Source organism: Varanus komodoensis, unplaced genomic scaffold (assembly GCF_004798865.1).
Source record: "Varanus komodoensis strain SLA01 unplaced genomic scaffold, ASM479886v1 scaffold11, whole genome shotgun sequence".
NCBI lineage: Eukaryota > Metazoa > Chordata > Lepidosauria > Squamata > Varanidae > Varanus > Varanus komodoensis.
The window spans coordinates 22,598,843-22,620,942 of NW_025335317.1; the positions used below are offsets into that span (position 1 = coordinate 22,598,843).

The 22,100-nt window shown below is 44.6% G+C and overlaps 1 protein-coding gene across 1 annotated transcript; it reads right to left on the reverse strand.

Annotated features, from left to right (window-relative positions):
- Window positions 1-1,764: 1,764 nt before the first annotated feature.
- DKK1 (dickkopf WNT signaling pathway inhibitor 1) lies at window positions 1,765-4,658 on the reverse strand. Its single transcript, XM_044420073.1, has 4 exons — window positions 4,434-4,658; window positions 4,146-4,308; window positions 2,834-2,971; window positions 1,765-2,036 (listed from the first exon to the last, which is right to left on the reverse strand). Exons 1-4 carry the CDS (start codon window positions 4,656-4,658, stop codon window positions 1,786-1,788), a joined length of 777 nt encoding a protein of 258 aa, XP_044276008.1. The 3' UTR covers window positions 1,765-1,785.
- Window positions 4,659-22,100: the final 17,442 nt, after the last annotated feature.

The window sequence follows — 22,100 nt, forward strand, 5'->3', positions numbered from 1 at the left end:
ATGAATCTTTCTGGTTAAATATATGCCACCCCTCCACTTGCTCCACAAGGCAATGTCATAACTGCATTTCCTGTGCTTTGATAGCATCCTGATAACAAAGCCCTTCAAGCCATTGATTGAAATTTCTTGAGAACTGGAGTCTGATGAAGCAGCTGGGCATGTCTGAAGCAAAAAAAGGACTTGGTTGATTGAGACAAGCCCCCACCCCACAACCTCCCTCACCTTCAACAAGTGCCAGCACAGGCTGCTGCCAAATGCACACGCATTCCAGAGACGTGTCACACAGCCAGGTCATTCGCTTAAACAGAGCACGGAAGGCAAGAAAACGGTGATCAGATCCATTTGAGAGAGGGAACTACAAGTAGCATCAGAAACCCTATTTATATACTTCCCACCAGGTTTGGGATATTTCTTAATACCAGATGCAGTGATAAACTTCATGGACTCATGCAATCAGAAAAACTCCATTCTTCAAGGATTTGTTTGTCCCATTAGTAATCACTGAAAAAATTGCTTAACCAGAACACTCAGTACACCCTAGCTTCTGTCTTTTTGGCAGAGATGGACTGGAGGAGAACTGAACAACGGGCTTAACAGCTCAAAATTATCACAAACCACATTGCAAAACTCACCACACCCTTCCACAAGATATTCACAAATTGCCCAATAACGAAGTCATAGAAAGTTTGGGGCCACATGAAAAGTAGCTATTTGTTACTTTTGGCTTGATTTTCAAAACTAAGTGAATGAATCCATTTTATACTTGGAAACTGATTCACTGAGAAATTTGTCTAAAGTAGGATATAAATCAATGGAAGTTGCATTCTTGGAAGCACGTATGATTTTCTAAATCCAGAGGAAAAGGGAAAAGCAGGTACTCATGTGGGAATAATTCTTCCATACAACTTGAAACATGATATTCATAGCTATACTTGGATTCATTGATCCCATCTTGAAGGTGACCAATCAACTATATTGGGACTGCACTAGGAAAGTTTACATTGTATACCACACACACAATATACCCTTCAACCTAGTTTGACTGTAGCTAAACCTATGTTTTCAGAGATACTGCAAATACTATAACTCAAAAGATGCAATATACTTATGTACTTTCTCAAGTTTCCAAGAGTAGGGAAGAAAATCCTTTGTTACTAGTAAGAATCCAAAAGTACAGACTGTGTAATCCAAGCCGGTCCTACTCAAAAGTTCTCAAAATGTTCTTCAGACCAGTATAAACCATGGAACAATATAGGCTGACAACAAAAATTGTCTAGATTAATTGCTACTGGAGAATGCAGAAGTTTTAGTTAGTACTTTCCTAGCCTATCCCCTTATGAAATCAGACAATGCTGTATGACAGTATCATATGGAATAGCCCTGGTTGTTCCAACTCACAGAAGCATCACCAGGTATTAAGAGTTAAAACCAATTTATTTCACTTGCAAAAAGTCATAGGTTCAATACAATAAAACCAGTGTACACAACATAATGTCACAATAGACTGAGATCACGCAGCACTTTAGCAAAAATCCTGTATCATGTACAGTTAAGTGTTAAGTGCCACGCCCAAGAATTTACAGACACAGTAATTTACTGCAATTAGTCACTTGAAAAATAGTTCCCTAAAGAAACATGCCTCATACTCCAGTTTCAGAGAGGGGAAGTTGCCGGAGTAGTTTAGTGTAAACTCTGAAGTGTCTCAGTCCTTGGAGACCATAGAAAGAGTGTCCAACACCTCACCAAATTCTCAAGTCCATCAGATTTGGCAAAAAGCAGCAGCAGCTAATGCCTCTGGCAAGTATGTAGCCTGGGAGAGTTGCTGATTGTGTGGTCCCTTTGCACCCGACAAGTCAATCCATCCCCACAGTGACAGCGCTGGAAGATTTCTAAGCCATGGGCACCTTTCTTGCGGTGTTTTGTGCACACCTGACCTTCCTTAAGGACAGGTTTACAGATCTTGGACCAGAAGTGGCGGGCACAGCACAGCCCATCGGCACAATCTGAAGAGCGGAGACATGTGGCACCTTCTTGACCTTAGGAAGGAAAAGATAAATGAGAACACTGCATACCTACTTACCCCCTCCAATTTCCCGCTGAAAAAAATACAGAGCAGGAGAGAGAAAGAAGGAGACTAAACTGAGGTTTCAGAAGTTCCCCCTGGAAGATATTTTCACTGCTACTTAAAGGGTCATAACAGGATGTATGCTTGGTTCATGCCAATTCATGGCCTGGCCAGAGCCACAAACACCAAGTACATGCTTTAGACATCAGTAATGCAGAGTTTTGTGTATCAGATTCATATAGCATATAAACAATTGTGCTAACAGCATCAAGTTTGCTAACTGATGTGAGCAAGCAACATATTTTTCCAACAATGTCCAACAGCAACACTATGTAGTATGTGACCTGATAGTGCTACTCAAGAGTTGCTAGCATGGATGCATCATTCTGGGCACATTACTTACTGCAACAAGGTTGAAAAGCACACCAATACAAACTTTCCAACATAGATCACAAAAACTTTCCCAAATGCTGAAGATGGGTACTCAAGATGCTGAGATCAACAGAATTGAAAGGGCTTGCAGAGAAAGCCCTAACAGGGGAAGGCAGCTGTTCGAAGGCATTCTACATGGATGTCTAGAAGGGACTGAACTACACTTCTGATTTCAAAAGTTACTTCTACAATGTAGGCAGCTCAGCCTCCAGAAAGCACGAATCACAACTTGATCAGCCCTTGGCCTCATACCAGCTACTCCAAATGGGCCTTTATCCAGGTCTACCATACTGTCACCTTCCTGATTGTCTAGCAGCTTACTCTGAACAGCCTTACCTTTTGGATGGTGCAGCTGGGATGAAGATGTAGTTCTTCTGAAATGAGGGTCAAGTGTGTCATGGTCAAAATCCTCTATGATAGTCTCATCAATTTCCCCAGGATGAAGCTGATCATGTTCCACTGGAGTACATATTCCTAGTAAGAAATAAATCAAACTCCTTGAATAAATAGATACTTTTGATAGCCTTCTGTGTTAAGGTTAAGCAGTATCTGGTAGTCTACAAACACGTTTGCAGAAAGGTCGCTTATCTTGCCTGAAATTTCAAACCCTTCTTATGTCTTAATACTGCTGCCTACTCAATAGTTTTGGTAGTTCTCTTATTTCAATCTCAAGGCCTTTTATTTCAAGGCCAAATTCAGAGTATCCTTTCAAATCTTAATTTAAAAACAACATTCCAGTCTTGGCCCAACTTTAGGGTAGAGAATAGCCAAGCGATAAAGAACAGGGTTTGCATGGCCTGGAGGTGCACTTTCAGTTCCCTGTTACTCCAGGTATGAGGATCAGATAGTTAACAAGACGAGAAATTACTTCTGAACACCTGTCGACAGGTAGAAGGACAACACTCTGACAGAGACCAATGGCCAGGCTCTATTCGCAACATGGCACATAAACAGTTTGCCTCAACCGCCGTGGGGTGCCTCTAAGTACAAGCAGCTTTTCTCTCAAAGATTTACTACAGCCCACCTGAGAAGAGCAGGGCTTACCAGTAAAGGTAACCCCTGTATCTTATTAACGGTAAAACCCTATGTATGTTGACACAGAAATAACCCTACATGTTGAATGGGACATAAGGATGATTATAGCCTAAAGGTTTTGCTCAAAACCCCTCTTATGCTACCCCTAACATTGGCGCAACTGACAAAGCCACCAGCTCAAACTAACAGAAGTAATACAAAATGTTTTGGTTCTTGGAGACCTACCCCTCACTTAACACAAGAAAGGCCTCCCACAAGCAGGACAGCAGCCAGAGAGAGCTCAATCCATAATGCAACACCTGCAGCCAGCTCAACTTTCCGGGTACTGTTAAATACCCCCATGTTTCTTTGACCAGCTTTTCCTCAAGCACCAACACAGCCCCCTCTAATCCAGCTGTCCTCCAGATGTGCTAGACTACAGCTCCCAGGATTCCTCGGTTATATTAACTCCAGTGCTAGTTACAGGCTGCTGGGAGTTGTAGTCCAAAGCACCCGGAGGGCCCCAGGCTGCGGCAAACGACACTGAACTGACCGGGCGCCCTCTGGCCCAGCTTCCTTCGCGTCAAGCAGGTCGGGCCCACGCAGGGCCGGCGCCAGACAGACCCGCGCTTACCGTTGCTGCAGTAATTGCCCGGGCAGCACATGGCGTCGCGGAAGCAGCGCTTGCGGCGCCTGCGGCAAGCGAGGCAGACTTGTCCCCCGGGGACGCCCCCGCGGATGGTGGCGGAGCAGAACTCGTCGGCGTCGCAGTCCTCGTCATCGGTGCATACGGAGAGCTACAGGGAAAAGAAAGAGTGGAGAGCGCAGGTGAGGAGGAGGCGGAGGACCCTCGCAGCTCCAAGCACTCGAAGCCGCCGCAGAGCCCCGCGTCCTTTGCCCAGCTAGCAAGCCGGCCACGTACCTGGTACGGATCGCCGGCTTGGTGCTTGTTGCCCCCCTCGGACAGCCCTGGCACGGTGCTGGCAGGCGAGCCTGCCGATGCCGCAGCGCCTCCAAGCGGCTGGTTCTTGATGGAGTTGGACTGCAGCACATTCGCGTTGAAAGAGGCGCTCGCCACGGCCCCGAGGGAGAAGCAGAAGGCAGCCACCGCCGCTGCCAAGGATCCCGCTGCGTGCGGCACCAACATCTTCACGACGGAGGAGGGTTCGAATTCGCCGGGACCTGAAAGCAACTCGCCAGCCCTCTCCGCGCCTCAGCAGGCGTGAACTTAATTCCGAGAAAGTCAGGATCTGCGTGGTGGGAGCAAGTGTCTCAGCTGGCTCCCTTTGCACTGATTTTATACTCTCCGGGGTCCTCGGGTATTCCCGCCCCTTCGGGTGGGGGAGGAGAAGAGGGCACGCAGCACGGTCGAGGATGGGATTACAAAGCAATCATCAAGCAGGGGAGAAACTTATCCCCCACCCCACCCCGCGAAGCAGTTCGCTCATTGGACGTCAGGGAAGTTCTCTCAGTTGCGATGCAATGAATGAATGACCTCTCCAAGCGGAGTCTGATGTGACTTAAACACACATCTGAGTCCACTGAAGCTGCTCCAAAACGTGCACTTACAGCTGTAGTCAAACTGTACCCGATCCTATGCACGTTGACCTTAGTAGCTCAAGTAGAGCTCCCAGGGACTCAGGCTGTACTCCGTTGCGTCTCTTCCTCCTGGCAGTTAAGTTCCATTAATCTCAATGGGAGTTACTTCGAGTAAACATGCATTAGTCCAGGGGCGTAAATTAGAAGCCTGCAATTGTGTGCCGTGACACTCCACTTCCACGTGAGCTTTGACTGCAATCCCACGCGCAGTTACCTGGGAGTAAGCACCACTGAAAGTAGTGGAACTTACTTCCAGGCAAAATGCCGCTAAGATGGAACGGAATTTGTAAGACTCAGCACCGCTCCTTCCCTTGGAGCACCTCTCTTTGTGCATGTTCTGAAGGAAGCTCTACTGATAAACCCCCGGGGGCGGGGGTGCCCAGGATCTCGACCACAGCGAGCTGAAGTCGCGGGGTCGGGGCGTAGAAGGAAAAAACTTGGTCACCCCCTTCCCTGGGACCTCGTTGCGCCAGCTTCGAGTAAATGGAAGGCGACAGAGGACAAAAATGCTTCGGTGTGATTGCTGCCACCGTAAGCGAACCCCCAAGAGGGTGGCCACAATTCCATAATCAGCAGTGTCACTTCTTCTGAGGCGATAAGTCTGGGGAAGATGATATGTGGGTTGCGGCACGTAAAAGTCTGAACAGATTTTTCCTGCCACTGCCCCGTTTTCTCTTTAATGATCTCTTTTCGATCTTTAATGATCCAAGGGGGTTGCGAATTGTGAACTGCGGAGCTTCCCTGGATGCCTCCCATCGAGTCTTTCCACGCTCACCTTCAGCGAGGGCACAAGATACACAAAAAAAGCCCGATTTCCACATCAAAAGGGATGGACCAATGAGGGCAGAGCTTTCTGCTTGCCCTTTGCTGAACTAGGGCGAGGCGAGGAGGCGATAGACTGGTGCTGGCTAATTGAAGATTAGAGAGGGCATGAGTTGTTCGGTGGAATCCGAAAAGAAAAAATTAAAGGCACGATTAACCAACCCGATCGGGCCTTTATTTTCTTTTTTTAAGGACCATTTCTGAATTGACCATCATTGCTGATTAAACACCTCGTGGAGATTAAATGACCACTAGAAACTAGAACAAAGATCATTATCGTCCTTCAAGCCCTTCCCAACCGTATAGCTTGATTAGCTCATGTCAATAAGGTCCCCCTGAACTGTAGCTTCTCTGGACCCCACAGAGTTGCTAATTGTTCCTACCCATGTGGTGAGATCTTTTAAGGCTATTAGGCAGAGGAATTCAAAGAGGGCAACTATAATTGATGTTAGCCATGTAATCCACAAGCCATTTCTCTGGCACTCAGGAACAAACTCAGATGTTTATGCATTTGTATAAAAAAAGCAAACGATAGGAATGCTTTTCAATATTCTTCATCACTGGGGAATTAAATCAGCCAATATTCTGCACCTTATAATAAATAATAGTTATGAAAATAACACTTTTACATCATAATCTTTTCTATGCTTACTCAGAAATAAATCCCACTGTGTGCACTAGGACTTAATGACAGGTAAGAATGTTTAGAATCACAATTTTCTGGCATCTCCTTCAGTCCAATGTTTGCTAAAATGCATTCAGATATTGACTAAAGAATTTTAGTACTATAAAAATCTGGAGTACTCATATAAAATGTGTTGTTCTAGTATGAAGCCTGTTGGATTTGGAAGGCTGGAATAAAATACCTGCTTTTTTTTTTTTTAATTAAGTAGTTTAGATTGTCATCCTGGGAGTAAGCTGTGTTGAATTTAATGGGATTTGCCTCTGAGTAGACTTGTTTAGGGTTGCACTGTAAATGGTAGGCCATCATTTTTGTAGAATTTGCATCTAGATAGTTTGGCTTAGATGTGTAAGTAGTTTTAAGATCAGGGATGGCAACTTGCATGAAGATAGGGGATTTTCATGAAGAGAAGAGGAGGATATATATGTTTAAAGGTGAAGGCATGTGGGTTTTTAAGTCGTCTTTTTGGCAATCAAGTGAACAATCAAAATACTCTGGATTAAAAGCACATTTGTGGAATATATAGCATATTTCATGTTTCTTGCATGAATGTACATATCAGACACTGTACCTTAATCAAAAGGCAGCCATATTGTCCATTTTCCAGACTATAAGTTTGCTATTTTCACAGTCCCCTTCATCAAAGAGAATTCATTATACCTTTATAAATGTAAAGTGCAGCTTCTCCCAACTTGTGTTCTGCTTCTTCTTACTGATTTTTCCCGTGCACAAGGGTGGAGCAGTGTATGAGAAACAATGTCATTGATTTTCTTAATACAGCAAATGTTTTGTGTTTTCTGTTTGGTGGTTTCCCCCATCCTAAGAATTAGGGGTTCTTAAAGATAATCCATAATGAATCCCAACAGAATACTGGTTTAACTAGAATAGTTTATATGCATTAATGGGAATCCTGAGCTCTTGTGGACTTATGGACCTTGATATATCATAAGCTGCATGTATCTGTAGATGTTAGCATCACCTGTCATCTCTTGAAGTTGTTTTCTAGTACTGTGCGATATTGTGTTTGCTGTTATACTTTCCAGCTTCTGATCCATGGTTTATGAGTGTTCAAGGCTTTCATACTGGTTCCAGTCTTGCCCCTGTGCAAGGACAGCACATGTGTCAACAACCTTGATGAATCGGACTTACATCCTGGGGCAAAAGCAGACTTTTTTTCCCCCTTGCAGTTATTATACTCAGAGTGCGTTCATATATCAAATGTAAATCCAGCAGTGATTATTCTGGCAAGCAAATTAATAATCAAATAGCCAGCTTTTTCAGAACCACAGGCCTCCTCTCAGTCTTGCTAGAGAGTAGCCTACATTAATTTGGTGGGCACTTACAGCCTAATTTGGGTAACTATTCCAACTGCTCCCATTTAATCATCCTATCTGTAAGCACTAATTTTAATCAGGGCAAAACCTTTCCCTAGTCAAGGTACTACTACACATTTAGTCAATCATGAGGATTTTCTGCCTGGGGGCCATTAAAAACTAGGTTATGACATTCTTGCATCAGATATTCCTGATATCAAACAAAGGAAGCACTTTACCATCACCTACTGTATTTTTCAAGAGAAACCCAAACAAATTACTAACAGGAAAATAATGTCTCTGTGTCAGGGGAGGTGGAGAGAGAAGGCTGCCAGGCTGAGTGGGTTGATTTATCCATCAAGGGCTCAGGAACAAAAGGAAAATTCCAACAAGAAGGAATTAAATTCCAGGCAAGAGAGTTAGGAGATAAAGTAATTAGGATGCATTTTCTGCAGCTTGCTCATGCAAAATTATACAACTCTACTGAGCACTGAGTGGTGTGTAAGGCAGCCCACCCAACTTTACAGTGCTTTGAATGCTACGGCTGTAACACTACCAGGATGCATTTTAAAAAACTGAAAAGTCCCATAGCACAGTGCTGACTGAGACTTTTGTAGGTTTTCTTGGGGGCAGGACCAGTTGAACTCAGTGGGGCTTCTAAGTAGTCGTACATAGGATTGCACTGCATTTGATGCAAGCTATCCTGGATATATCTGGTATGTGCTGATGTAACTGTACATCTGATGAAGAACTCTCCTTAGAAAGGTTATAGATATAGGCTAGAGAAAATAAAGGAAAAAAAGTTCCAGCCAAATAGCCATTCACCATTTCCCCCAGTCTTGTAAACTACTAAGACACAAAGGCACATACTTAGGACCCTGATAATTGCCAGAGGCGAAGCATTCCAGCTCTGAGCCCAAAATGTTTTATCATCAAAAGCTTTTACTGAATCATGAGATTGTAACTTTGAAGTGCAATTTAAAATCAAGTCTATAGTTTGCACTATGGATTCTATGGCCTTTAGCACAGGGCTGTCCAAGCTATTCTCTCCCCCTCCCCCATTCCCCGGACCAAAATAGCCTGAGAAGCAGAAATTCAAGGCATTAAGCTTTCCTTAGCATGGAGATGCAGTGATAAATGTCCATCTGCTAGAGAGGAGCTTTTTTGACACAGCCTGATCAGGCCTCTCAATCCAGGGCAATTTATGAGGAAAAAGACCCTGAGCTCAAGGTCAGAATTATGCAGCCGATGGCCCTAAGATAGCCCCCTTCTCTGAGGATGATAGTTCAGGCTGCCTAGAGCTGCCACCCTTTCTTTCCCCACCTCCTTCCCCAGGGAAAGATGTTGCACCCCATTCCATGTTGCACAGCCAACCAGACTGGTGTAAAAAACAAACATGCAAACAAAGAACCGTACATCAACACTGGCCATGGGACAGCACCCTGCACTGTGACCGGGGGGAACACACCGGCTTAGCTTAATGAGCAAAGGGTTAGGGTTAGAGGCACAACACCCTCCACTGTTCCTTACAGCCTGCCAGCTTTAGGCTTTGGAGACCCTTGGAGAAGACACCTTCCATGGTCTCCCCTCCTCAGTCAGCCTATCTACCTTCTTGCCAGCACTGCCATTAGCTGTGATTGTTCCTCAAATTCTTTCTCATTATTGCTGCCAGAATCTAATAGGTATGGAGTATATTGTCCCTTCTTCTTGCCACCACCATTGTCTGGGCCAGACTGAGAGGCAGCTGAACAAGCTGGTTGCAGTGGCAAGGAGAGGAGAAGCTACAGGGGTACTTGTCAGTGGATCCCAGCTGCTGGGTAATCCACTGGCAGGTATCCATCCATCTACGCCCTCGATGCCAGCCTGGTTTGCAGGATCTGTCATATGCTTATTGGTAGGAATGACCCAAGAAAAATCTCCTTCAGGAGACTGCAAGTGATATTACATCCAGCCAAAATGTGTATTATGGAATAGCCTCCCCCAGAGAGGTGTGCCTGGCACTGACGTTTTTTTCATTTCAGTGCCAGGCCAAGCCCTTTTTATTTTCCCATTATTTAAAATGTTAATAGCGTTTTAAGATTGGATTTTATTCACTGTAATTTTTGATGCTGTATCTTATTTATTGTATCACCACCCTGAGACATTGTGAAGGGCAGGATATAAAAGTTTTAAATGAATAAAATATTTGAAGACAATATTCAGGATCTTGCTGGAAGAATCTTGGCTCCAGGAGATGTGTTTTCATCTTGGGAGGTTATTTCCAAGTCAAACAATACTAGCCTTACAAGCTCCAATGTACTGAAGTGATCACTGAAGATGTTCGTTTTGAAATTCATGGATTCGTCTCCATAGGCCATGCAAAGTCAGGGAATTAATGATATCAGAGTTGACCAGTGTAGTGGTGTGATGTGAGTGTATCTCTGGGGCATTCCCCAAAGCAGGAGTGCGGAGGGGCCTTGGAGGGTATTGCAAGCAGTGCCCATGTTAAGGGTGGGCACACACTCCAGCAGTCTCCCTGATGAGATCCCGGGGATGGCTCCTTCTGGTCCTTGCTCCAACCTTCCTGTTCATCTGCCTCTCACCATATCTCAGTCAACAGTGGTGAGAAAGAGGACCAGCAGATGCCACTGCCTACTTGCTCTGCCAGCCAAGTTAGTAAGTGGAAGAAATTATTTTAAAAGAGGATAATCCTGCAAGACTCACGGAGGAGAGGGGCCTGCTCAGAGGCCTCAGACACCTGGAGCCAGCTCTGTCTGTAAGCTTGGAGGACAGGCCTGGCCTGGCACATGCTCCTGTTAGGCAAGCTAGTCAGATTCTTGGTTTAGTCAGATTCTTGCTTTACACTATCACTGTGACTTATTTAAGCTATTAAGTCTCCTGGTAGCTCTTCAAGCCATGACTTCTGAATGCTGATGGCAGAGATTGTTTGAGGGTTAAACAGCTTTCAAATAACCCATGGTCTGTTGTAGGACTGCAGGTTTAGCCCACAAACAAGCCATGCTGCCCTGGCTTGGCTCTTAGGACAAGAAAACACAGCCTCAAACCAGGAGTTCAATATTCACCTACGGCAGGGGCTTGTGCAGTGATCATGCCAGCCGGCCTGACATCACCCAGTGAACTTCATGGCTGATCAGGGATGTGATGAAACCAGGTCTTCCAAGTCCAACCTGCTAAGCACTTTGTCAGCTCACTATTCGGTCAGCTGGTCTTAGTAAATGGGGAGTACAGTAAATGCTGCTCGTATGCACAGTGTGGAGAACGTGGGGAGACAAGCATTTTTCTCTCCTATTGAATCTGGGGTCATCCCATGAAGCTGATTAGGGTGGAGGACTAAGACGGATAAAGGGTATCCATCACACAACATACAGTTAAACTGTGAAATTCAGTGTCACAATTAGTGGTGATGACCACCAATTTGAGTGCCTTTGAAAGGGAATTGGATAAATTCATGGAGGAGGAGGCTGTCAGTGGCTACTAGCCTTGCTGGCCATCTGTGACCTCTTTACCAACTGCTGAGGAACTTGGATAGGCAGAGGACTTGCATGGATTCTGCTTGCGGTATCCTGTGGGCAGCTAGTGTGTCACCATGGAGGGCAGGGGAAGGGCCAGATGAGTGGAGAAGGGCTAATGTTGGGCTAACATTATTCCTATCTTCAAGGGAGGAGGAGGAGGAGGAGAAGCACCACCACCAGCACCACCTGGGAACTACCGACCAGCAGACTGACATCAATCCCTGGGAAAATTCTGGATCAGATTTTAAAGTAGTTTGTCTGTGAACACCTTGAAAAGAGGGCAGTAATTAGTAGAAGTGAACGAGGATATCTCAAGAACAAATTTTGCCAGACTAATCTGATTACATTTTTTCCTTGATGGACTGTGGGAATATTGTGGACATCTTACATCTTGACAAAGTGCCACATGATATCCTGATAAACTAGTTCAAAGAGATAGAACATCTCTTAGGTGGATCCACAGTTGGCTAAAGAATCGGACTCAAATAACTGCTTATTGTACCTTCTCAAATTGGGGGGAGGTAGGAAGTGGGGTACTGAAGGGTTCATTCCTGGGACCAGTGCTCTTCAACACTTTTATTAATGTCTTGGATGAGGAAAAGATAATCTGCAATAATTAAATTTGCAGATGACACAAAACTGGGTGGGATAGCTAATACCCTGGATGACAGAACTAAGATTCAAGATGACCTTGATAGGTTGGAGCATTGAACTGAAAACAACAGAATGAAATTCAACAGGGCAAATGCCAAGTTCTGCACCTAGGAAAAAGAACCCAAGTGCATCATTACAAGATGGGCAATTCTAGGCTCCATAATACTGCAAGTGAAAGGGATCTTGGAATTGTTGTATATCACAAGCTGAATATGAGTCAACTGTGCAATGTGGCTGCAGAAAGAACAAATGATATTTGAGGTTTCATGAATAGATATATCACTTGCAAATCATGTGATGTACCAGTTTCCCCTTATTCAATACTGGTTAGGCCTCATCTGGAGGACTGTGTCCAGTTCACAGTTTAAGAAAGAGGCAGGCAACCTGCAAAAGATTCAGAGAGGGCAACCAGGATGATTCAGGTCCGGAAATAAGGGCCTGTGAAGAGAGATTGAAAGAACTGGGCATGTGTAGCTTTTAGAAGACTGAAGGGAAATATGATCACACTCTACAAGTACTTGAAAGGCACACACTAAAAGAAAGGACCCAGCTCTTTTGTCAATCATCCAGAATATACATGGGCTCAAGTTGCAGGAAGCCAGATTCCAGCTAGCTATCAGGAAGAACTTCTGGACAGAGCAGTATACCAATGAATGCAATGAGCTAGGGAGGTCGTGAGCTTTCCCACACCGGAGGCATTCAAGATGCAGCAGGACAGCCATCTGAGAGGGATGCTTTCATTTGGTGTACGGCACTGATCAGGGGGTTGGGACTGATGGCCCTGGAGCCCCTTCCAAATCCACTGTTCTATGATTCTATTCTATGATCCAGTGACTAAATAGATCATTAGTCAGATCCAGCATGGCTGTTCTTACGTTCTTCTGTCCTTGGTGTGCATGTATCTCAGCCCAGCGGCCTGCATTCCTGGCCTCTCCTTGAAGAGCTTTCAGGATGACTTCCTGCCCCTCAGCATTTCCCAAAGCACACCCAACAGCTACGGAAGTCATTACAGCACCCTTCATTGCAGAATGAACCACCAGGGAAGCCGGCCAGCCACCCCTGTCCTTGGCGAGGTGCAAAAGGCAGACGGTGCGCGCGTGTGTGTTGTGGCATGAACTCAAAGGAGTCCCCAACAGGGAAACCCTCGGAGAGTCTTCCCAGCCCGCTGGGTGCCTGGAAGCCGCGATTTTTTCGCTGCGGCTGCCTTTGGCGCCCGTGCTGTTTTCTCAACCCATCTCCGAGCGAGCTGCCGGTGTCCAATGAAGCTTGCCGGGGCCTCTCTTTGAAGCACGGAGATCAAACAGCTCGGAGACCCCAGGCCTTAATGAGCCGTTCAGGCCGTCTGGCGTTTCCACAAACACGCCCGTTTGCTTGCTCGGCTGGCCGCCGCAGACGCCGTGCTCAGCACATTTGAGCCTGCTCTCGCAAATCCATTCACACGACAGCGAGTGCTGTTGCTTTGCCCTCGGTCAGATCGCGGGCAAATAAACAGAGCTCGGTGGGCTTAATGAAAAGGCGGAGATGCGGAGAGATGAAAAGCTACGACGGCGACTTCTGCTGCTTATTTCGCCAGCGCGCCGCGAGGAGCAGGAAAAATGCACTCGCTTGGCTCCCTCTTGTGGGGACTTGGGGGTTTGGCTGGTATGCCCTTGGGAGGATTTTTCTGCGCCTGTGCAGAAATTCTCAGCATGTAATAATAAGTTGTTGGCTGGCCCCGGAATTTTACCATTTCCAACTTTTGGGGCGTCTCTGCCTTTACTGGCAGCTTGATCTGCAGGTGAAGCCTTTCAGGTACGGTGAGAAAAGCGGCGCGCGTGCTCACGCTTGCAGAGCGAATTGCGATACAAGAGTGTCAGGCCGCTGAATGCTCGGCGTGTAAGCCTACTGGTGCTTGAGCGTGAGCGCGGAGTGGAAGAGCGAGGTGTCCATCTTAAATAGGACGTCTAGGAGGAAGGCATGCAGGCAGCACTGGGCTAATGCACACTCCATGTTGCACATGCCGGCCACGTCTGGCCTGTGTTTACTCAGAAGTGTGTCCAACAGAATTCAAGAAGCTGCCTCCCTTCGAGGATTCCAAATCTGAGCCATCGAGAAAAGTTCCTTCTGAATATATCAACCAAGTAGGTTAAAAAAAACAACCCAAGAATTACTCAATTGACAGTTCTAACAGGAATCATTCAAGGAAATGTTATCCTAGATGAATCTGACCAGAAATTAAAGAACTGAGGATTTCTTTTCGGGAAATGCTGATTTTCAAACCACTGTTAAATTCTGTTCTTGAGATCTGCAGTAATCCCAAATTCCCTGAGATACTTGGATTGTGTGATGCGTTCCTTGTTACTTAACAGGTACAGTGGGTGGGCACTGATGCATTGGGGGGGGGGCACCTCCTTACTCAGTGCAACTGCCTGATTGGACGTGGAGATTCTTCTGCTTAGACTTGAAAGGGAAACATGCCAGAGGGTCTGGTCACAGGGCTTCTGTGTCTTACTTTGCCCTAAGACTTTCATTCTGAGAGCTGGGGAGGTTAGCACATTGGGCTACAACATGAGAGATACAGGTACAGTCCACACACAGTACATGAATCTCAGTGAGTTCTACTCTCAGTGAGTAGAACTCTTTGCTTGTTTTTAGCTCAGCAACATTTCCCCTGCTGACATTGCAAGTTTCCAAAATGGAATAAAATGGCTGGGTTCATGTATTCATTATGGAATCTAGTGTTTAGCAGCATGCTTAAAGAAAGCAGAGCAAATCCAGCTGTAGGCAGTATATTACTAGATCCTTTTGGCAAGAAGAAACTGGCTTTTTGCTTGAGAATGCTAAAAATAAGAATGAGGAGTTAAAGTCAAGCTGCTGAGACAGTTCTAACCTCTGCATTTGTTAGCATACAAATTTCTTTCTTGGAACTCTGTGTACTGTGGTGGACTCAGCAGCGTGGTGCTTTGATCAAGATAGTTTGGTCTTCACTGACTGGCTCTTGCTGTTTGTCTTTATCAGGGTCCTGTAGAGTTCTTCCTCCCATTTAAAGAGGAGAGGGAAGGGTTTGAGAAAGGCAATATGGGGAACACACCTCCTCTGGCTGGGAGGAGGTGGGATTTGTTGATTACTACTTGCCCTTACATATTCCTTTGGCCTAATGTCCCACTGTTAGCCTCTAGTGCTGCATTTCTCCCAATCTGAGCCACTGATTTTGCAGAATTGCTACTTCTTCCTTTTCTTTTTAAAACTATTCTATTTCTATCCACTTATTTTGCTTTGCTTTGTTCTGTTGTCTTTGGCAAATTGCTGAGGAAGGTAGCCCTTGCAAGCCAGGATATGTTTGGGATGGGAAGCAGGGTTAGAGTGTAATGGAGGTTGCAGGCAGTGGACAGAATGAATGATAGGGAGGAGATCCCATCACTCTGGTCCAGGATTTCGATGCCTATGAGCCATTCTCTTTTCTTACCCCATTTTTCAGTGTTTCTTAGGCTGGGTACTGCTGTACTGGCCTAGGTGAGGTTAGTTTGGAAATAAGACTCAACTCATCTATGATAGGGTTGCAGATGAGGAAATGTATTCTGAGACCCAGGTAAGTGACCTGTAGACTTGACTGAAGTCTGCCTTCCTGGTTAGGTTGTGCAGCACCAGGCCAGGCTGAACTGCCCGTGGGGAAGAGTGATCTGCAGATCCATAGAAGCTCAGTCTTGGTCACCAGAAAGCCCCTTTACCTTGGGGTGGTTTGCAAGAACTTGTCTTTTCTGTTAGGCTGAAGAAAGAGTTTGGGGCTGCTACTCTACCTGCAGCCTCCCTGACTTAGCTGTCAGAGGTAGTCTCCAATGAGGCTGCGGAGAACCCTGGGAGACTCCAACATCCCTACAGAGCCTGCCTTAACGGGACCAGCTCAGGACTTCATGGGGCACTCTCAGCCCTGCACATGGGCCAGGCATGCCCTTACTTGTCCTTTCTGGGCACGTGGAGGATGGTCTGGATATTGGGTTGCATGTACAGAAATAATCCTATTTTCTTGGTCAAACTACATTTGGGGAATTTGGTCCTACAGTGCTGGTCCTCCCTGTAGTGGAGGGGGATCTGTAGTGGGCTCCAGACCTGTAGATTCAGGTTGATTTGTGTATTCTTTGGGAGATTTTCCAGTAGTCAGAGCTGGTGATTCAAGCCCCTTGTCACTCTGGAAGTACAACAGGCCATCAGCATGGTTATTCCTTGCCACTCTCTTTGGCATTATGGAGTTTGGATGTCTCCCCTGGAGTGTAGATGTCTCCCTGGGTACTCTGGTCAAGCAGACAGATCAGAAGATGGCTGAAAGGTGACATAAGGTTGTCAAACAACTGTAGCTGTTTACTGCTTCATAGAGTAGCAGAGCTGCAAGGGGCAAAGAAGGCCATTGTGTCCAGTCCCCTGCTTGTTGCAGGCCACCAATTTACACCATGTCACTGGCAAGGAAGGCTTAATTTCCTGCTTCCATCCTGCCCTCAAGTAGCCATCCTAATAGCTACTTCTAAGTAGTTATATGGTTTGTGTAATCTACCCCAATTAATTCAACATTACAGACACTTTGTGGGTAAAATCTCCCATCCTCATGCTGACTGGAATGCTGCTATTGATGCAGTGTCTGTTGGGGTGCCCAGTCTTATTCAATTTTGTGGGATCAGGCTTAGTTTCACAAGTTTTCACAAGGATGTATAAAGAAGCTTGCATACAACACATCATATGTTTTCTCTGTCATTTCTCCTGTATAGCTTCTTGTCTTGATTAGCCATACAGGGTTGACTGGATCATTCAGGGGAGAGGTGAATTTATTATGGTGTGATGGTGCGGTCCCTATTGCCTTGAAGGAGGCAGTGGGAACACCATCCTTGAAAAACTCTCTGGATTCAAAGATGGATGCAAATTACTGCTGACCGTGGTCTCTCTCTGGACCTCTTCCATAAGTTTGCAATTGAAGGCACTGTTCTGCAATGGTTGCAGGATAGGTGCCAGAGAATAGCCCTGTGTGATTTGCCTCTGCTCCTTGACAGCTAAACAGTGGGGCACCATAGGGCACTGTCTTCTTCCCAGTGTTCATATATATACGCAGTGCTTTTTTTGTCATAGAACGCACCGGAACGGAGTTCTAGCACCTTTTTTCGGTGGATTTTCCAAGTTTTAAAAGTAACTTTTGAAAATTCGATGTTTTGTCCACGTGGATTTGAATTGCCCTGTCGAGCGCAGCAGGTTGGCAGCAAAATCATTAAAACGGTGCATGCGGGCTGCTTGTGTGTCGAGTCCGATGCATGCGTACTTCGTCCGCACTGGTTGTGATGGCGCTGCTCGGCTTGTGATTGGTCGTGTGGCCACGCGCTGAGTGCTTACTGCAGGTGGCAACCGTTATGTTTTGTTATACAACTGGCGTGTGTGGGTGTGTGTACAGTGACTGACTACGTGTGAAAGATAAATTTCTTTATTTTAAAAAAAGTTGGTGAATTGAAAATCTTTTTTTAATTTTTAGTGTAACCCCACTACACTAATGTGACCCCAAATTTAAAAATGAAAAAAATTGCTAATTACTTCTCAACCACTGGTCCTGCTAATAAAAAGGCCAGAATATTAACAGACACAACGACAGAACACATAGATACTAACAGCAGGGAAAGGGCTCGAGAAGGTTTGTCGGACGAGAATTGGACAAAACTTTGGAATTTACTATGAACATTTGCCTTAAATACAATAAATTAAATTTCGGTTAAGAACTGGGGGAGGATATAAATAAATAAATAACTAAATAAGATTAACAAGATGTGAGTTCCGGCACCTTTTTTCTTACAAAAAAAGCACTGTATATACGAATCCTTTGGAAATAGTCATTAGGAGATTTGGGACAAGGTATCTTGTAATGAATTGAAATGAATTCTAGTTAATCATCCACTGCTCCACCTTACTGTTTCTTATAATTGCTTTAAATTGTTCTTATAGCTGAAATTGTTTTTAATCCTGTATTTTAAATGTGATTTGAAATGATTTTCATTATGGTATGTCAATTTGGTTTTTAAACTGTTTCAAAATTAGATTATATTAAGTGGTATGTAAGCAATAATGAATAAATAACTAGAGTGGAGATCTCCTTCAAACTGTTAAACTAATTTAACAGGCATTTGATCTCCCAGGGAATCCTGGAAATTGTAACTCTGGGCAGGGATTTGGTGCATATCACAGAGAATTCTAAATGTCTTCTAAACCCTAGGATACTTTTGAGAGAAATAATGACAAAGGTCGTAAAACTTGTATGTTTATAATAGAAATGTGCCCTGAGTCTCAGAGGGACGGAATACGGTTAATCTCTGGCATGGAGCTTCCATAGTTTAGGGGTATGCAGTGTTCTTGGGGACATCCCCCTTAGCACCTGCCCCTCCTGAGTTTTAATTTTTTGATCACTTAAAAACACAAAAAAGCAAGATAGTGTTTCATGCTGCACAGTGCCATTTCTGCTTCTAAGAATAACTTTGTCCCCTGCTCTCTGCATGGGTCAAAGGAACATTCTCAGAAGATAAAGAAGTCGAGCAGTTTCCTCCCAGCGCTTCATCCTGAACTGTGAACAGCTGCCCAGAACAAAAGATGAGAAAAGGTTGGCAGAAGCAGTCCAGGAGGGAGATGGGTTGGAGTGGAGAGGAAGGGGCTTCTTCTGTCTTTGGATGTATTTGTCAGGTGGCTTGGTTGTTTATTAGTGTGGTGCATGTATGTATGTTTGTCATCGTTTGTGTGCATACCTGGGCTTTATGTGCCTGTTTCTGTGTATGTTTTGTGTGGGGTGCGGTGTTGGCAGGTATCTTGTCTGCATGCATGTCTGTTCCTCTGTGCATGAGCAGTGCTTTGTTGTACTTTGTGGAGGTGAATATGTGAGTCAGCATTTGTGGCTCCCTCCAAACCTTTGACTTGTCAGTTCCTTGTCCATATTGTTTCCTTCTGTGTAATATTTGTCTTCTGAGAAATGGTTTTTGGAACAGCAGACTATGGATTCAGAAGAGCAGTTTCATGCTTCAAAGCACAGCTTCACTTCTGTCTTTGATTCCTGGATGGGTTACTCTTCCTTTAACCACACCATCTCATATTATGGGCACTGGGTGCTCTGTGGAAGACCAGGTCTGCCATGGTAGCTCTTTGCAGGAATAGCTTGCTTTGGTTGTTTGCTTGCACATGCCTTGTTACACACCTTTTAAGAGCTTTCTTCACCTGTGCTTGCTGCTATGTATAAATACTTGTACCCATGCTGGGCTCCTTGGGCATCATGGTTACTAACCGTGCAAGCAGTGCCTCTTCGAAGGGGTTGTTGTTGTTTGAATGGCTGCTAATCATGGCATGAGAGGTACATGTGTGGATAATACGCCGACCTGCTCTAACCATGAAAGCATGTGGCTGCCATACAAGACATTAGCCTTCTCCGGCCTGGTACCTCCAAGTGTTCTGGGCTCCCAACTTCCAGGATTCCTGATACTTGACCCTGCTGGCTGGAACTGAAGCCCAAAGCATCCTGGAGGACACTAGCCTGGGGAAGGCTCCTATGCTCACTTACTTGAGGGTAAATCTCACTAAACTCAGTGGAGCCTACTTTGGAGTAGAAATACATAGGATTTCACTGAGCTATAATAGGAAAAGCTTGGAAGGAATATTTCTGTTTTTGGTCAAGTCACAAAAAATGACATCATTCTACAGAGTTTTGTGCACCTATTTGGAAGATCAGGCCAAGACCAAAGCCAATAATCCAACCCTTAACTATAAATTATAATAGAAAAATACAGCTGATTGACATACATACTTGTTTGGAGAAATATTTATGGAAAAGAACCCAGTATTTTCATTTCCTTAAGTTGTGAAGGCATCAACTATCTTGTCAGCAATGAATAATGCATTCCCTACAAATAGATATGGCTATACTAATTTTATACTGTAGCTAAAAACTTGACTACAGCTAAGGGTCATCACTGTTCAGTAAGCTTCAAAAAGGATTCTTTGTGGTGTTTGAATGGGAACATGATACTTTTGAAATTTTCATAATGTGAATTGATTTGGATTCATTCACTAAACATTGTAGGGTCTTTCTTCAAAATGTTAAGGTCTTCAATTTCAGATCTAAAGCAGGCATGCCAAATTTCAGATCCCAGTCTAATGAGACCATGTGAAAGTTCAAAATCTGAAGCTGGTAGAAGGCCCTTGAAATAGTATTTGGGGATTTCTGCTTCATGTAGACTCTGATGGAGAAACGGCAGAGAACCTCTCCCCTCACCGCTCAACAATGTGCAACTGATCTATTCCTTTATAGGGGCAATGTGGAAAATAATAATTAACCAGTTATTACCAAGGCCTTGCTTCTGTGTCTCTTTTGAAATAGCGAAAGGGTATGAAGAGACTCCTGAGGAAATGATGAAGGGCCATAGTTACTGGGCTTTATTGCCCTCGATAAAGTCACAGTCTGTCCACATGCACTTTCAAGTCAATAGCAAACATGGGATTTTAATCCCATACTGACCTCAGACCATTCTGTCATGCACTAGTTTGATATACGTCAGAAGCTTTTCCTTGCAGAGTTCAGCATCCACACATGACCTGTTTGACCCGTGACAGCACATTTTGGACTTGGCACAGGCTGGCTGGAAACCAGTTGCTCAGTAGCTCGGAAGATTGGGTGGTGTGGACCTTTGAGTCTGCAGAAAGGAATGGTACCCTGCTAGCATGTATGGGTGAAGGAAAGGAAAGAGCATCCAATCAGTTGTTGCCTCTGAAACATGCATTTGGAGCATCATTCAGTGACTGTTTTCTCTCCAGCCCAATCCCAAAGTGTATTAACTCAGAAGTCCCTCTAAGATCAATTGGTCTTAGTCATAGGTATGTGTACATAGGATTGCAGCCATGGAATCAGAGCCAGTGCAGAGACAGAACACGTCAGCCCATGAAATCAGTAGATTTCCAGATCATATGTCCCCTCCTGGAATCTTTAAAGGCTAGAACAGCCACCTAATCTATAAGGAGGGATGGGGTATCACAGTGGCACTGAGATAAATGTATTCATAGCTGGGGGGGTTCTATCAGACCTTAATTTCCCTTGCACTGAGCCATGTTGCTTAATTCATTCTGATTCCTTTGAATAGTTTCTCAATATTCCCAGAGAGTGCAGGCAATTTATTTTACTGATTTCCTTCACTGAGGGGAGATAAAAATATCATTAAGCTTATCAACCTCATGAAAATGGTTTTGAAGGGAGAAAGAGTCAAACAATAAAAACCCACAAAATTGTACCAGAACCCACTTCATAAAAGCGGTACAGATTATAAATATTAATTTCCCTCAAGAGCTGGGTGTTTATTTCATAAACACAATCCTTTAATTACAGAACAGTAATAACTGACCACCTACATGCAGGATTGTTGTGGGGGAGATACTGTCAGGCCTTGCAAGGAATGAATGACCAGATAAAGCAAAAAAAAATAGGTGGAAATGGAAAACAATTATAGTGTTATAAATTCAAGGAAGTGTGTCGTTTCAGTAGTTGTGTAATGATAGAACTGCTACATTATGTCTTGAGTTTTATATTTCTAGAGGGGCTGTTTTTCAGAGGAAAAGGGATATAAATAGCATCAGAATGATTTGAGATTGCATCTTTTCCTCACACAAACATGCAGATAGATGGCCGATCCTTATTCTTTATGCGTCTTTAAATTCTGTTTTGGTGGATTTTTCTTTCATTACTTCATGGCATAAATTGTACTCTCGGTGCTACTTTTAGAGCATCATCTAGCAGTTAATGCTGCCCATTGATTGATACAGGATGGGCTGCCTATTCCCTTCGAACTTGCTCAGGGTTAAGACCCCTGAGGCGCTGCTCCAGATCAGAAGAACACAAGAAAAGGTGTGCTGGCACCAGATATCCAGGATTCTTGTCCTACCATGCAGAAAGAAGGGGCGGAGTGGTCAACAAGCAAGTACTGAAGTTCCTGTTCAGATGACGGTGCCCCAGAAAATGGGATGTAAGGCAACAACAG